Source organism: Podarcis pityusensis (genome assembly GCF_964106645.2).
Source record: "Podarcis pityusensis genome assembly, chromosome: 6".
NCBI classification, from domain to species: Eukaryota; Metazoa; Chordata; class Lepidosauria; order Squamata; family Lacertidae; genus Podarcis; species Podarcis pityusensis.
The window spans coordinates 56,133,471-56,150,365 of NC_138030.1; the positions used below are offsets into that span (position 1 = coordinate 56,133,471).

Genomic DNA, 16,895 nt, shown 5'->3' on the forward strand with positions numbered 1-16,895 from the left:
TCTTCATTTTCTAAAACTCCAGACACCAGCAAGCTAAGCTATGTAGAGCCAGCAAAATGAAAATAACTTGGTGCTTTACGATGCCAATATACTGCCTTGTCTAGTCGAAAGAAGGGATGGAGAGCCTGTGGTCCTCCAGATACTGGTGGACTACAATTCCCATCATTGCTGACCAATGGCAGTATTGGCTGGGCTGATAGGGTTTGGATTCTAACAACATCTTGATAGCGACAGGTTCACTACTATTGGTGTAAAGGCTACTACTGTTTGATTAAAAATGTATATACAAACACAGAAATTCATTTCAGGAGAAGGATCTCAGCACAAGGATGCATGGACATGTCATTTAATTTTTTTATCTATGCCACTACTGAAACAGATGTTCTAAAGTTGCATCTGGATTCAGTGTAAGGATGTGTGTCTGCCTTAAAACAAAAACAAAAAAATAATTTCAAAATAAGCTATATGAAAAGCCCCAAGGAGATAAGTGCAATCTGGAATGTCCTGTGTTTTGTAACCTAGAAGTGTATTAAGTTTTATTAAAAGACCTATAAAGGAGTTACCTTTAGGGATTTTGAATTTATCATCCTTCTTGTACCACAAGCAGCCTTGTTGGGTGCTCAGTATACTGACTGGATATTCTGTCTGTGGGCAGTCAGGAGCCTTCAGAGCAAAATCAGTTGCTAAAATTAAGGAGGAGGAGTTACTGTTGCATACCCACATGTCAATGTAACAAGTACATATCAATCTCAAATAAATTATGCAAACTGTATGCTTAAGCGTCAAAGCATCACTGTAAGGATTGAAGTGTTACTAGCTTAACAGTTATTTATGGTCTGCTGCACAAATGCACAATAAATTTCTGATTCTGCTGGATAACACTCCCTACCAGTGCTTTTTTCTAGAAAAACAGGTGCCAGTAATCACCATGAAGTTCTTACAGTAAGTGCTACACTTTTTAACAACAAAAAAGAGGTGCTGGTACTGCATACCCTCGAGTATCCCCTGAAAAAGTACTGCTCCTTACTTTTTTTGAGATACAACATGACAGAAACCCAACTACATAAATCTGTTGAATTCACTTGTAACTGAAGAGGCAGCCTTCATTTATAAAACCTATGACAGCTTATTTAACAACATGTAAGCAAAATAATCTAGTCACATTCAATCTTATTTTAGCCATGTATGAAGTCATAATTCACTCACCAATGTATCTGTTTTCTTCTGGTGGGTGCAAGTCGGGATTTAATGCAAAGTCACTGGCCCACATATCATTCCAGTACTGATCAATATCTGAAAATTAATGATAAAAGCAGACAAACTTAGTACAACTGAAGCCAATGAAGATGTTCTACTTAGCTGCAGAAAGCTGTATTGACAGGACACCCAGCTCCTATCCTCTTCTTCTCTAACGAACACCCGATTTCCACACCGTAGCAGCAGGGAGGAACTCATACACCTGATCTAGACATAATCCTTCACCATTCATAGATCCAACATGTCATACTTTGCTAACCATGACAGAAATGTCATCTTCTCACTGCCCTCCAACTCACATCATACCTAACCATTGGTCAGGCTGGCTGGGGCTGGTGGGAGCCAGAATTCACAAACATCTGGAGGGCCACAAGTTCACCACCCCTGGCACTGAGGTTCCTTAATTATTAGGAGACTTAGTGACTTATAGGCCAACCTCACTCCAACATAACACAATACAGTTCCTTCCATAGCCTCCCTCCGCCTCTGGAATTCTTTTGAGAAAGACTCAAAGTTGTTGTACCTTCAACCCCGTAGTGTGTACCAAACCACTTCTCCTTCAGCTGACACTGAGCTTCATGGGCAGCAGAAAGCAGAATAAGGTTGGCTCGCTGAGGTGTCAGCTGGTTAAGAGCTTCAGCAATGATCTGCAAAGATGAAGGATTCAAATATATTCTTATGTGTCCCTATTTGTGCAAAATTAAGGAGCTTTATTCTACTACTACTTTGTAAGCAGAGCATGAAGGACTGAAAAGACGATTCCCTAGTTGGTAGAATTGGTTTCTTAATCATCTCCTCTAGTAAGAAGCAAGACCTAAAGAGTGCACTTACTTCTGGTTTGTATTCAAAAAGAAGTTGGTCTCCTGTCAGAATGTCCTCCTTTGGAAACAGCTGCATATTCTCACAAATACTTTCAACATATTCAACTGGGTCAGTCTGTAAAACAAACAGTTCTATTTCACTAGCTGATCATTTGAACATTTCCCCCCTTAACCTTACTTCTAGTTAAGCTCAAAGGTGAATCCAGGTCATCAGTTTCCCCACACAATTGTGCACTGACTTTTGCAGTTGGATTGTGCCAAGAATCAAGTGGAAATAGTGAAGAATCCTAGATTTTGGCTGCTTTCCAAATATGCATTGGCAGTTGCGCCAATCTTCTGCAGTAGTCAATTCATTTGATTCCCAGATGCATGACAACTGCAAAAATCAATGTAGATTTTGGACAAGAAAACTTGTTCCTTGAAATCCCCATTGGGCTCATTAAGAATCAAAGTTAAGAAAAAGAAGATAAGAGTTTCATTCCTGTTGGAAAAAGCTATTCATTTGAACGGCTCCTAAACAGGGCTCCAAACTCAAGTTCTTAGCTCTGAAGATTGAAGACGCACATCTTCAAAAGCAGAAAGTCATCACAAATCATGGTTTCAAAAGCAGCTCAGTAAAATAATCCCATATTATTAAAATTAGCAATGAGCCTACTATAGTCACCACAATTAGATTCCCAGCCATTATTAGTTTCCGTAAGCCAAGATAAAATGATGGGCTATAAAATGGTGTTTGAAAATATTCAAGGTTGAGGAAATACCTGTTCTTGATAATGAAATTCATTAGCTTCAATCTTCTGGATTTCTTCCCAAATTCTGTGGATGATAACGTATGTTTCTCAATTAATCAGTCACATTTGTCAAGAAAGGAACCATTTCCAGAAACAAGGTTTCAGAACAAACATTCCAAAAGATTCCTTCACCACATGGGGTTGGACTAGATGATGACCTTCAACTTTACAATTCTATGATTCTAAGGCTATTTCTCATCAGCCTGACCAACAGGCCAGAGGAAACATTTTGTCATTTCCCATCTTAACATGGGACTGAGGGCTGACCCCATTTCCTTTTGCAGCTCTTTAAAAAGATTCATTCTGCTGCTACCACCTCCTAGGTCAGAGGCTGTCTTACTGGCTTCCTATTAGTAAAGAATTATGAATGAATTGTTTTGATGTATCAATACTGAGGTTTTATTATGTATCTCTTATTAAACTGTTCCATATTGTTTCTATTAGGAAGATGACACGGATAACAATGTACTCTTTATGTATTTGTAAGTTTTATACAGAAAAGCAGTATATATAGTAACTAATAATACTTCACATAGAGAGAATGTTTCAGGATAGTGAATATTCCCCTAAACCAGAGTTTTCCACACTGTGTGTTGTGACACGTTAGTGTGTTGACTGCTATGTGTAGGTGTGTCCTGTGAATGCTCCCCCCAGTGGCTGGAAATGGGTTTGTTTAACCTCTGGTTTGCTAGTAAGACTGAATTACTGTGTTGTGAAATGATGCATGTCTAAAAAGTGTGTCACCAACACGAAAAGTTTGGAAAGCTCTGCCCTAAACCAATTCTTAAATAGTCAACCTTAATAGCTAATTTTCCTTGCTTTTTCATGGGGTTGACATTTTAGGGAGACTTCCAATTCCTCCAGTTCTTTTTAACAGCCATTTCCTCCCACCTGCTACTTTTGCTCACATTTAGGAATAAAAAAAGTTCAGTAACACCGACTGCTCACTAGAATCAGGCTTTAGTTACCTTTGCTCTGGTCCTGTCTGCTGCAACATTTTCAAATACTGGAATACGACGTGAACAACCTGAAAATGGAAACAAAGCACATTCAGGTTTCTGTCGTCTGCAATAAGCAAGAACAACAAACACTTCAAGCTGATCTCAAATTTACCTCATAGAAATGATTGTAACCTTCATCTGTTAGAGTCACACAAATACTGAAGACGGAGTATGTAGAGTTCTGTTCAAATCCTGTTTCACCGTTTCCTCCATACAATGCAAGAGCCCAGAATCTATCAGAAAAAAATTAACACATCAAAGATAGAGCTATTGATACATATTTCCAATATATTTCTGGCTTTTAGCAAGAGGAAGTTTTGCCACCCCTGCTTTAGCATGCAGAACAGATGACATATTTCAACTAATAACCTAGGGGTAAGCAGCAACATAGTCCAGTCTATGCGAGTGAAGCGTTGCTTGTATCACTCCCCCTGCCCCAATGGAATAGGGAGTTACCAACTTCTGATTTTTCCATCTCCTCACATGATGCAATCACAATATAAGCAAAGGGTAGGTAGGCACTCTGGAGAAACTTTTCAAAATGCTCATGTCAAGTCTATCCAATGTTTACGTTGCACAATATTTGGGTTATAACAAATATATGTTGAACTTGGTCACTAACTAAGCTGACATGTTTCCCAACTGTCTGCATTACAGAAGTAATACAAAGGCACATGGCGTATATATCTTTTAAATGTGTCAATTAACTATTAAAACTATTATAACTGATTTTTTCATACATACTTTTTTCTAAGGAATGAAAGAACGCTGCCTTTGCCTTCGTGTCCAACCAGCCATGAAATATAGTGAAGAGGTTTGACCCTGAAAAAAGAGGGGAAAGTTTAATAATGGAGGTCATAAAACATGCCTTGAAAATATTGGTTTCTAGCCATTACACAAATTAGCAAGTAAAATAAGCATATCCAAAATGCTGGGATTTAGTGATGATCACATTACAAACTACTATAGCTACCATAAACTATGTGTGGAATTCAGGGTGCCTTTCTGCTGACAGAAAGGAATCCATCAACAGAACAAGGAAGGGCCCAACTTTTGACAATTGTCTTCTGTACCCACCCAAATCTGCTCAAGATTCCCCCAACCCTTTAGAGGGAGCACAGACCACTGCAAAAGGATGGTTTAAAATGGTCTCCCTCCACATTTTGCTGATGGAGCCCCTTCTATCAGCAGAAAGCCACTAGTAGCTGCTTTTTCTTTTATCAACAATTTAATTTGTTCAACTAACTCAGTTTCCTGGTACCCACATGAAAGGGTTCAACCATAACAAGAGTTTAAAATTTACCTGTAATGTTGTTCTTGTGGAGGAAGAGCCCAAGTGATATTTAAAGAGTGTGTTTTTCTGATTGGAACAACTAAAAATAAAGAAATGTTTACTGTAAAATGTAAAAACATGATTATCTGCCTTCATCAACTTTCTCATAATAATTTCTCTCAAAAAGAAAAGTGCAAAGAGCAGTATTTTAAACTTTGAAAGTTACAAAGTTTAGAATGCAATATGTATTCTTAATCGTTAGCACTATAGGAATTACTCATTCCAATTACTCACCTCTGTAAAGTTTCTGGAAATCAGGTGTGTCAAAAGGTTCTGTCAGGTGGCTAAAAGTTGGTCTTGGTAAATCACTTTAAGAACAAAAGAAAATAAGTTAGGCATCATTGTCCTAATTCCGTTAGGATGCTCCCCATATCACATCACAATCCTGTGTATCAATGACTAATCTGAATATATCCTTCTGTACCCAGCACTCATTGCAGGAACAGTACCAATTCCAGGGACTGGCTCCTCACGTGTTCCAACAGGTGATTATTGTGTTGTATGTCTGGTAGAAAACTATGAACCAGTATCTACAGATTGGGATTAACATGCCCATTAAAAATATTACCGTATTTTTCCATGTATAAGACACCCCCATGTATAAGACGACCTCTATTTTTTTGAACCCAAAATTGAGAAATCAATATTTTAAACATCAAACAGAACACCTTTGTTATTTTATTAAATATTCAAAGCACCGGCGCTGGCATAACAACCCCCACCAAATTTGTGCTAAGTATTCATTCTGTACATGAGAAGAGGAGACCCAAGTCCTAAAGTAGGTTTCAACTAATGACTTCTGAAAGTGGAAGCCATGCACAAGGGCTTACGCTTGTGCAATGGGGCTTCCCTACCCGCTCCCTACAAACACCCCTCAAAATTGGTTCTGAGGGTCAGGAGAGCACCCACATCAGTGCATGGGAGGATGAGGGGGTGAATCATTCCATCTGGCCAGTCAAACTATCACCTTAGCATGCTTGTTCAACTCCCCCCAACCCCCAGTCAGGCATGCTATTCCCTTAAGCCAACACCACACAGCAACATATTCTATATAAATTATGCCACAAATTAGTTTTTATAATTAAAAAGCAGTAACAGGCAATGACATGGAAAGAGAAGGAAGAAGACGCAGGGCTGGAAAGAAGGGAAAAGGGTAAGAAGCAGGGAAAGTTTAGGGATAAACAGGTGAAATCATATTTGTGGTCTTCTCATATGACTTGAATGCAGAACTGTGAATATAATTTTACATCTTGCTTATGACAAAAATGGTAGAGGGGGAAAAAATCTTACTTATTTGGAATCTCTGAGAAGATTTCAATCACCCATTTTTCCAGAGTATCCAAGGTTTCTAGGGAGGAAGGGAGAGAGAGAAAAAGCTCAACAGCCAATTCACTGAAGAAGAAAGGCTTGTTCTCAGTAAAACAAAGGTAAGCTGGAGAACCTGTTCATTCTCAAGAACCCAATCAGCTAATTAAACAAGAGGTGCAAACATTATAAAGTCTGTAGGCCCAAAGGCTCAATTCTCTCAGTATACCTAAACTGCACATGCATTTGGCACTTGGATTATTTTGGGGTGTGGCTGCACCAGTACATTTCTGCTTCCTATATCAGGCATATGTGGCAGCTGAGCTTGCATTCTTACAACCTCCCAAGCTGGTTGTATCAGTTAAAACTTACACACAACAAAATTATGGCTGGTCTCCGTGATATGGGCCGCGCCCAAAAGCTATCTGAAACAGCCTCCACAATAGATGCTTCTGGCAGCATAGAAATATTCCTTGTGATGGCAGCCACACTTAAAGAAGCATCCATGTATGTCGTGCATGTACAGATTGGCCCCTTAGGGCAGGGTTGGGAAGGGAGGGGCAGGTTTTTATCCTTTCTGAGAAAAAGACATCATTAAAATGTCAGTAATGGCAGAGAAAATTCACATGCCAAGTCTGTGTTACTGGAAACTCAGAAAACACTGTATTTGGATCAAGATAAATCACAGCCTTGTTTACAAAGAGAAATAAATTATCTAATATTGTGAACTTCATTTAGACTAATAAGGAGCAAAAAGAGGGTTATGTAATGCAACTAATGAAACTTATATGAATTGCTAGGTCCAAAATATAAACCTCTATTTTAAAAAGGCGACCAGACACTTTCCTCTGAAGAACACCTATTTCATCAAAATGAACTCAATATTTAAATTCAGAAGTAGAAGATTGAAAATATTTAGCTAGATACATCTGGTTTTGTTTTAATTTTAGTGGAGTCATATGTATAGCTGATCAGAAATACGTCCTGATTCAGTGGGGCTTATTTTCATTGTACACAATTGCAACCCTACTCATTTTCCTGGGCACAGGCCCCACTGTATTCAACAGGACTTACTTCTGACTAGAAATGTAAACTATTGTGGCATTCTTTACATTACAAGCAGATACAGAAGTTTTTATAGCTCTTGAAAGACAATAATCAAGGCAGTGTATCACAGTTTGCACCTGTAGCTTCAAATTAACAGACGTTACCTTTAGATTGCACAACTAAAGTCATATAGTGAGCTGAGTAATAGCGCTGCCAGAATTCCCTCAGCCTGGTATAAGTATCAATGTCATTTTGCTTTGGCTCATGTTTCAGCGTGTCTGCATTACCTGTAAATAATGTTGAAAACCAAGGTTGCTTATTATTAAAAATTCTTATGCTTTTGATCCAAAGGCTTAACAGGGTTCTGCTCTGCTAGTAACAAAAGTAGTTACAAAAGTAACTACTAGGAATTCAAAGGGGAAATATTTTTTCCCACTGGCCCCAAATTAGTTATAATTAAAACTAATAGTTCTCATAGCAAAAGTCATTAAAAACATACTGTGCATTAACAGATTAATATATATCTTGCCAGTCCACGTTTTTCCTCCTTCACCCCACTTGCTGAAAAATAAATTTTAAGCTGCAACGAAGTGGTATCCCCCTCATCTTGCTATCCTTCCTCCTGCCTGCGTGCCCACTATGTGCCTTCCTTCCTCCCTGCCCACAGCTTGGAACAAGCTGTGCAGAACATCAACACATAAGCACTTATGGCGGGACTCAAAGAGAACTGGTAAGAGAGAGGACAGGAAATCTCTGCAACACCCACATACAAGGTTCAGGATAATCTGTGTATGAGCAGCTTGTGGGAAACAAGTTATGTCATCTTCTCAGTGTACTGCACTAACTTGGCCACATGTGTTCTCTATCACCATACAAGATCCAACAGGTTCTCTGTGCCATTGATGACTAGCCTGTAGGCCACACCTGGCCCACCAGCTCACAGGAAGGAGGTGAAAGTGCTCTGCCCGATCTTCAGAAAGAAATCTAAGGAACAGGTAGAGTTTCTATCTCTGCACTGAGATCAGGAAAGAGAGAAAACTCCGGCTGTTTTTTAGAGACCTTCCTTGAAGACCAACCAGAGGGAACTTTCATTTAGCCTTTGGGCTAAAACTAGTACAGCCATTCCATTACCGAGGGAGATGGGAAGCAGGAAAACTACTAAGTAAATTGAGAGGCCTGCTCCTTTTAGCTCCTCATCTCCATAAACCATTTCAGACTGAGTTAAGTTGTTGTAAGAACTTTGTAACTTTAAGAACTGGTATCTAATTTCGCTTTTTAACTCTTTCCCCCTTTTCCCTTTGTGTTGTTTTTAGGTGGTATGTCTGAGGGCAGGGCCTGAGTTGCTTTTTATTGCTCTGGGAGCCTTTTCAGCTGGACAACAGGATAAAAACACTTTAAAATAATAATAAATAATACTTACCCCAAAAGAACTTCTTCATGGGATGGCCAGACTTGGCCAGACTTCCAAACAACATCTCTCTTCGGTTTGCATCAGAGGGCCTTGCAAGCTGATATTCTGTTGTTTGTTTAATAGAAAGGTTTTCAGATTCAAACTAATATAGACCTCCAAACCAGCTTTGACTATAGGAATATAACAAAGCCATGCACATTAAAACGTTCATTTGCTCAAAACAGCACGAACAGATCAGAAGGACTATTGCCAAAACTACTTAACCTAGCTTACTGCTTTTATGCATGGCTTGTGTGTTTATTTTTACATCAAAAAGAACAACACTCAAAGAACAACACTCAAAACTAGTAAAGGGCCCTGCTATAAAGAATCCTGCAGATCCACTGGCTGAAGAGGGTTCGCTTTGACAATGTCAGCCATGTGGTTGATGGAAATGTACACAGAGCCAACCCAAAATCAATCCCAACAACATGCTAACTGCTTAATGCAGGGTGCTTTTTTATCATCTGCAGCACCCTTCTGAATGCAAAAGACCCATTCAAGAGAATGAGTGGTAAACATAAGTCAGTTCCTGTATGGAAAATGCCCTTACTGGATCAATATGCAGGCTTTACAATACCTGCTTCTAATCAACTTAAGTGATGAGATGAGGAATTTTTCCTTTATACATTTTAAGTTGGATATATGTAATAAGAAAACATCAACAACTTGTCTGTCCATTTTGAAAGATCCACCTTCCTTTTCAAGTAAGTTTAAATGAACTTCTGAAGTTTTGTGAATCCTTTTGTGAATTCTTTACTGCAGGTAGTAATAAATTAGAAATTCAAGTTCCTCTGTAAGTTGTTGAAAACTTCAGAATGCATCTTATTTGTCTGGCAACCGTTTGGAATCCATGGGCAAATTTGAAAAGCAGAGAAACTGTTGTGGGCGTCACATGCAACCCTCAACCAAGCACACAAGAGAATGCTTGGGAAGGGAGCCTGTGGCACATGTGTGCCTGCAAGTACCACGATGGTGACCTCTGGGTACTAAAACATGTATAAATGTCCTGCTTCATGGAACATGCTTTCAATACTTTTATACCAAACAAAATTTATTTTTTTCAAAAAACTAAATATCAAGTGACAAGAGAAATCAGGATTCTTACCACTATCCACAGCCTCAACTTCCCGATCAATTGCATCACGGATCATTAAAGGGTGAATGAAAAACTGCGCCCACCTGAAACAGAAAAATATTGGACATATGTTTTTCCAGGCAGTCAGACAGGCTTGCACAAAAATTAGTTTTCAGGTGTACAAGTGTTGCAATTTAAAATATTTACGAAGTTCAAGTTTTAGTAATAACATAAAAAAAAGTTCTTCTAGTGTCTGTTGTTAAACTTTCCATCCTAAAGCAAAGGCTTAAAATATTCATTACATTTTTATTCCCAAAGGAAATTATGCTTTGATGTGTGTCTTGGTTATCTGCTCTAATAAAAATCTAGATTGGTATGAATTCGTTTTTGAATTTTATGACCCAATGTTGGCAGTGAATTATATTTCTTGCCAAAAATGAATTAAGGCAAATGATCCACAAAAGTCTCAGTACTCAACGTAATTGTACCCCATAGAACTATTTATTTTTAACATCCTTTACAAATATATCATTCTTCAATGAAGCATATTTTTTACTAATATTTACCTGAAGTGTTTCAACCTTTGGGAAGTATCTAGGTCAGAGTCAGACCATACTTACTGAAACCAATAGACTTGTTAGTCATTACTGCAATCCAGAAGTAAGTCCTATTGAATTCAATGGGGCTTACTCCCTGGTAGGATTGCAGCCTAATTTATGCAGTTATGGGTCTACTCTGAGTATGACTTAGTGGATACCATCCAAAGTTTTCAAACTACTTGAAAACTGAAAAAAAAAAATCAAATGCAGCAGCAGCAACTACTCAAATAGGAAGCAGTAAATCCAGCTTTTTATTCAGAATAATCAAAATACCTATCAAGAGCCTCCTTGAAATATTTCCTCTGTACATCGAACTGAAATATTGTTCGTTCACAGTCTGTTGAAGCATTGTCACTGCCTCCATGTTTCTTCAAAAATGCATCAAAACCATTCTCATCTGGGTATTTTGCACTGCCCATAAAAACCACTGGGGAAAAAAATGAAAGTTAAAGAGACAGGTATTAATTCTAATGGAAAAAACCTGAAATTCCCCAAGTTCAAAAAGAAGTTTGGGCGTATTAAAGGGAAACAAATGGAAATAGACTAGTTGCATACGTTTGACAAACTTTTTTTTTTTAGATCAGCAGGGCAACTTCTGGTTTTAAGATATCTATTGCTATTCTATGGACATATCATATCTAACTTTGCAAATATGCAAGCAGGAAAATAATGCAGCTGACTCCTACATTGCTGATTTTCAGGTTTTATGTCAAAGAGCTCCACAGATGCAAAACTAGAAAATTTAATTTTTGCTAAAACACAGCAAGGTAACATTTAACAACAAAAAACATACTGTGTTCCAGAAAATGTGCCAACCCAGGCAGATCTTCAGGGTCAGAGAAACTGCCAACAGCTATACAAAGTGCAGCTGCAGACTGGGAAAAGAAAAACAAGAACAGCATTTTAAGAAAACAACATTACTATCTTATAAGATTACTAAATTGCCCACTATAAAACAATTCTGCAAGGGAATCACGAAAAGTGATGTAAACACTGTTCAATTCTATAAAAGACAGAAAACAATCTGAATTGTAAAACTGCAGAGGATGACCTAAGAATCTGTTTAAGGCAGACACAAAAGTAATGCTTTCTTTATCTGAGGGCCAAAAGCCTATCTCTTCTGCAACTCTGAAGTGAACCTGCCAACTTAACATATTATGGCAAGACATCTTCTGAAAATGATTTATTGGTTTTTTTTAAAACTCTCGTCACTCACTTTGAACTTCTCTTTCATTAACGTGTTTTCCTTTGGAATTTATTTGTTATATTGTTTGGGTTTTAGCTGGAATTTTATACACCCTGTAGATGTATTTTATATGAGTTTCCAGTACAGAAATGAATAAAATATCAAAAGTAGCAATGTGGTTTTTTTGTCCTCTGCACCAAACCACTCATGGTCAGTTGTTATCATTATTCAAACCATACCTGTTTTTCTGTGCTATTCCTCTTCCTCGCTTCCTCTTTCTCTCCTAGCTCTTCTAATTCACTATCAGGGTCATCAAGATCCTCATCATATCCACATTCATCATCATATCCCTCTTGGTCATCTTCTATTTCTGCTCCAGAATCATCATCTTCATCCGTGCCTTCCTCAGAGTCATCCTCATCCTCTGACACTGCACAAGGGCTACCGTCTGGGTTATTCAAGTCCGAAATCAGCAATGCACATAAGCCATTTTGCAGTTTGATGTACCTACAAAGTGACAGGTAATATTATCATCAGGATGATGACCCTTTCCATTGGCTTCTTAATGCCTTAGGAAAATAAAATAAAATGGAACATCCCTGTATTTGCCTCTGTGTCCCTGCAATCATTACTATTATCATCATTATAATAATTATTATTAATTACCTACTTTTCACCCTAAGGTCTCAGGGCAAGTTACAGCTTTAAAATACAATATTAAAAACAATTTAAAATAACAACGAACTTTGTTCTTGTATAAGGGTTGTATCATGATGACTAACTTGAGTCTACATTTCAATTGCCTATTGAGTATGACTTGGTTGTATACTACCCATTAATATTTGCTAAACAGTAATTCTTGCCTTTCTGAACTAATAAAAAATATGCATTTACCTTGGCAATTACATTGCAAGACAAGACACAATGCTGCCAGGACTGTTTTGGTGTTAATGAAGTATTCTACATTAGGGTACCTTACAGAGATATAGACAGCATAACAACAATGGAAAAGGAACAAATTCTACTTGGGGTTTTTGGGGAGGAATGGTGAAGGCTCAACAGCAGCCTGTAGGTCACATCTGTTTGCATGGATGGCCAACTAGCAGCCTCCAAGACTAAAAGTGGTTGGATTCAGAATGTGAGCTGCACCACTGCTTCTTTCATAGGAGATGCTCCTCTCACTTCCTGGGAGAGGTGCCTTAAAAATGATGAGGGCAAAGCTGTGCACTCACAATTCAGCACAGGCAAACATGGTAAGAGCAAGGAGAGACTTACACACAATCCTTACCAATCGTTCTGCTTTAAATCAAAAGTGTTACCGCTCTAAACCCCAATGCAAGAAAAATAAAGCTTTCATCACAGAAATGCAACTACAGCACGATGCTCTTCTATTCATCCACACAAAATTGCAGTCAATCACAGCTTTCTATTTAATACTGGAAATTCAGGTTAGACCTTTTCTATCTCTACAGCAGGTTGTTTTCCATAAGACAAAGTAGATGTAGCATTTATGCTCACATTCAAGTTGCAATTTCAATGTGCAGATTTACATTTTACAAGTATAATTACATAGGATGCAATTAAACATTGCACTAATATAAGCGTTCTGTCAGTGCAAGCATTTCTGGTTGCCAAACAAAAAACTCCCCTTTCCTTCCCTCATGCACAGTTCTAGAAGTTCTCCTGACTCTCTAGAGAGGATCTATGGGAGGCACATAGGTGAAGGAGAGACATAAAGCCCTGCTGTGCTTGCAGAATGCCTTGTGCAGGCTTCTGCAACCAGCACAAGAATTAGCTGACCCTCGGTTTTGGCTTCTGAATTTATACCTATTTATTATTAAAGGGACGCGGGTGGCGCTGTGGGTTAAACCACAGAGCCTAGGACTTGCCGATCAGAAGGTCGGCGGTTTGAATCCCCGCGACGGGGTGAGCGCCCGTTGCTCGGTCCCTGCTCTTGCCCACCTAGCAGTTTGAAAGCACGTCAAAGTGCAAGTAGATAAATAGGTACCACTCCGGCGGGAAGGTAAACAGCGTTTCCGTGTGCTGCTCTGGTTTGCCAGAAGCGGCTTAGTCATGCTGGCCACATGACCCGGAAGCTGTACGCCGGCTCCCTCAGCCAATAAAGCGAGATGAGCGCTGCAACCCCAGAGTGGGTCACGACTGGACCTAATGGTCAGGGGTCCCTTTACCTTTACCTTTATTATTAAAGTACACTAATGTTTATGTTTTTAAAAGGCACTTGGTATTTATATGGTTATAAGAGTGCAGTTTTACATTTAATGGTTGGAATAAAATTCCATGTTTGTAATACATATACAATTACTTTTTTGACTTTAACCCCACAAGCAGGACTAGAGGGCAACAACCCTCTCTTGCTGTTGTTCCCCAGTAACTCATATTCAGAGGCACTCTATTTCTGGAGATAGTGTTTTACCATCACGACTAGTAAGACTATCCCCTCCATGAATTTGTCTAACCTGCTTTTAAACCTATCCAAGTTGGTGGTCATCACCACATCATGTGGTAGTGATTTTTCTTCTTTATGCCAAATTATTCCTTTCTTTGAAGAATTATAAAGTAACAAGTAACCTCACTCAACATGATCAAGTTACTGATAACCAAGATCATAACCTCTTATTATATGACTTAGATAACAGTGCTGACGGGGGGCGGGAAAAGAATCCAGTTCAGCCAAATCAACATTGTCCAGGTTTTGGTTACATAAGAAAATTGTAAACAATACCAGACCAAATGCTAGTTAGTAAAAGGGCGGGGGGGGGGGGAGGAATCAGTTAGGAAAATAAGTCATGATGTAATGCTTTCTTTCTTATTTGTCCCCTTGAAACCAGTCCTGAAATTCTCAAATCAAAGGTGCAATATCAAGTTGATACATAACTGGGGCAGTGGTGGTAAGCTACTGCTATTCCCCACCTTTAAAGAAAAAGCCTGAAAATGAGCACACACAGACTCAGATTCTTCACAGAAATCAACTACTCAGTGTAAAGTCTGCAAAACTTTCTTGTCAGTTCTATTTTACCAGCAGATCCAGCTAAAATCTCAAGACTATGACTAAAGATTAGTTGCTAGAGGCAACAAATATGTAAGAAACAAAAGTCCTTATGAAAGTTCTCCTTCTATAAGCTGAGAAGTGGAACACAATATACTGCTAACACAAATGGGGAAAGAGTAGGTAATCTCACAGGAAGTTACTGATTACAATGACCACCACATATGTGCCTTATCCCATTTTGTTCTCAAAATGACCATGAGTATGACTTGTCTAAACTCACCCAGTGAATTTAATGCCTGAGTAGGGAACTGACCTTAAGTCTTGTTTCGACTACGGCAGACCAACACGGCTACCTACCCGTAACTGGTCCAATCTAATTATCTCATCTAACACTGGCTCTCTACAAAGAGCATCTGTTGGAATTGAGCTGACAAAGGTGGCAAGCTATTTTACGAATACAGAGTACATAGGAACCGTGTGGGATCAGACTGAAGTCCGCCTAATCCAGAACAGTGGCTAACCACATGCCTTTGGGAATGTCACTCCATTTGGCACTCAGTGATAAACTGCTTCTGAACCATAGCCGTCAACGTTTTCCTTTTTTTAAGGGAAATTCCCTTATTCCGAATAGGATTCCTCACAAGAAAAGGGAAAAGTTGACAGCTATGTTCTGAACATGGAAGTTTCATGTTGCCATCCTGGCTAAGAGCCACTCAATAGAATCATGCGGGATATATCTCCACCAACTTCGCCTTTTAAATGCATCTAAGCTAGTGGCCAGTAGCATCTACTATAGCACATAATGCAATGGCCCGTGGCTTGCATGACTTTTAAAAGAAACATGAATATATTTCCCCTGCCCATAGCTGTGAACTTCCCTTTTTTGCGGGAAATTCCCTTATTCCAGCGCCGTTTCCTGCTGCTTCCCGCTGCTATCCCGGATTGTTAGCTATCCCGTAGACTGTCCCTGGGACAGGTGAGGCTACTGATCCCTTATTTTCAAATCTGAAAGTTGACAGCTATGCCCCTGCTTCTGATAACCGGGCCTACCACGCTGGAAAGCGACATCCCTTCTCCCCGGGATTGCTCTACCCAACCCCCCCAACCACAAACCTTCTGGCGGCCGATCAGGATAAAAGGAGGGGAAACTACGGTGCTGACCGGCACAAGAAATGTCTCGTGTAGTTCATTTACGCTACGCTTGACGCACCTGAGAGGCTCTTCCCCATCCTTACGCCTTCGCCCTCCCCTTTCCTCCTCCCCGCGCCCACCTGTACTGCTTGGGATCGCTGGGGGACTTGACGATCTCGGGATCCCCCAGGTTGGGGCTGGGCTCGCTGGCGGCCGCGGCCTTGTCTCCTTCGCCTCCCGCTTCCGCCTCAGGCTCCTCTTGGGCTGTGCCGGCCTTGGCCCCGCGACTGCTCTCCAAGTCCTCAGGCTGCTCGGCGCCGCCACCCAGCGAGGCCTTGGCCCGGCCAGGCATGGCTGAGGGAGAGCGAGGCCCGCTGAGGATCCCTCGCGGCTTGGCTTGAGGGTTGCCGGCGCGGCTGCTGCGGAGGGCTCGCCCTGCTCGAAGGTGGCTCACCACCGAGGTCCCGCGCGGCCAGGCGGCTTCCGCCCTCAGCATCCACGGCGGGCCCAGCTCCGGCCCAGCAGCTCCAGCCCTCAGCCGCAGGCCGGTGCTCAGGACCGGAAGCCGCCGAAGTCGCCCAATCAGGGCCCGGCTCGGCATCCACGCGCCAGACGCCCGCAAATCCGAGCTTCTACCGGCATCACTTGACTCTTAACAGGCTGCCGGGAGCCTGAGGAGGTGGGAATGGGGCAAACCATTGGCGCTAGGAAATGGAGGGGAGACGGAGAGTCGGGGAAGGGGAATAAGGTATTGTAGGATGGAGTAGTAGGCTTATCTCACCCCTGCTTCCTTCAAAACTGAGTTTTGCCTTATAAACGTTTTTCTAAAGACGAGTAGTTTTGGATTGGTTCAACAAGCTCTCACTCGTAGAAAAGGAGCCAATAA

At 40.3% G+C, this 16,895-nt stretch overlaps 1 protein-coding gene across 1 annotated transcript in view; it reads right to left on the minus strand.

Moving 5' to 3' along the window:
- The window catches only part of NRDC (nardilysin convertase), a 30,497-nt gene extending 13,872 nt beyond the window's left edge, over window positions 1-16,625 (minus strand). Inside the window, exons 1-18 of the mRNA XM_081010816.1 lie at window positions 16,150-16,625; window positions 12,108-12,375; window positions 11,476-11,557; window positions 10,956-11,109; window positions 10,114-10,187; window positions 8,976-9,071; window positions 7,720-7,842; window positions 6,494-6,551; window positions 5,438-5,511; window positions 5,174-5,243; window positions 4,615-4,692; window positions 3,983-4,103; window positions 3,838-3,896; window positions 2,840-2,894; window positions 2,089-2,193; window positions 1,781-1,904; window positions 1,207-1,293; window positions 564-683 (exon numbers count right to left, since the gene is read on the minus strand). Coding sequence (XP_080866942.1) covers window positions 564-683; window positions 1,207-1,293; window positions 1,781-1,904; window positions 2,089-2,193; window positions 2,840-2,894; window positions 3,838-3,896; window positions 3,983-4,103; window positions 4,615-4,692; window positions 5,174-5,243; window positions 5,438-5,511; window positions 6,494-6,551; window positions 7,720-7,842; window positions 8,976-9,071; window positions 10,114-10,187; window positions 10,956-11,109; window positions 11,476-11,557; window positions 12,108-12,375; window positions 16,150-16,610 — 2,209 coding nt within the window. The 5' untranslated portion in view covers window positions 16,611-16,625. The remainder of the gene's footprint in view (window positions 1-563; window positions 684-1,206; window positions 1,294-1,780; window positions 1,905-2,088; window positions 2,194-2,839; window positions 2,895-3,837; window positions 3,897-3,982; window positions 4,104-4,614; window positions 4,693-5,173; window positions 5,244-5,437; window positions 5,512-6,493; window positions 6,552-7,719; window positions 7,843-8,975; window positions 9,072-10,113; window positions 10,188-10,955; window positions 11,110-11,475; window positions 11,558-12,107; window positions 12,376-16,149) is intronic.
- Window positions 16,626-16,895: the final 270 nt, after the last annotated feature.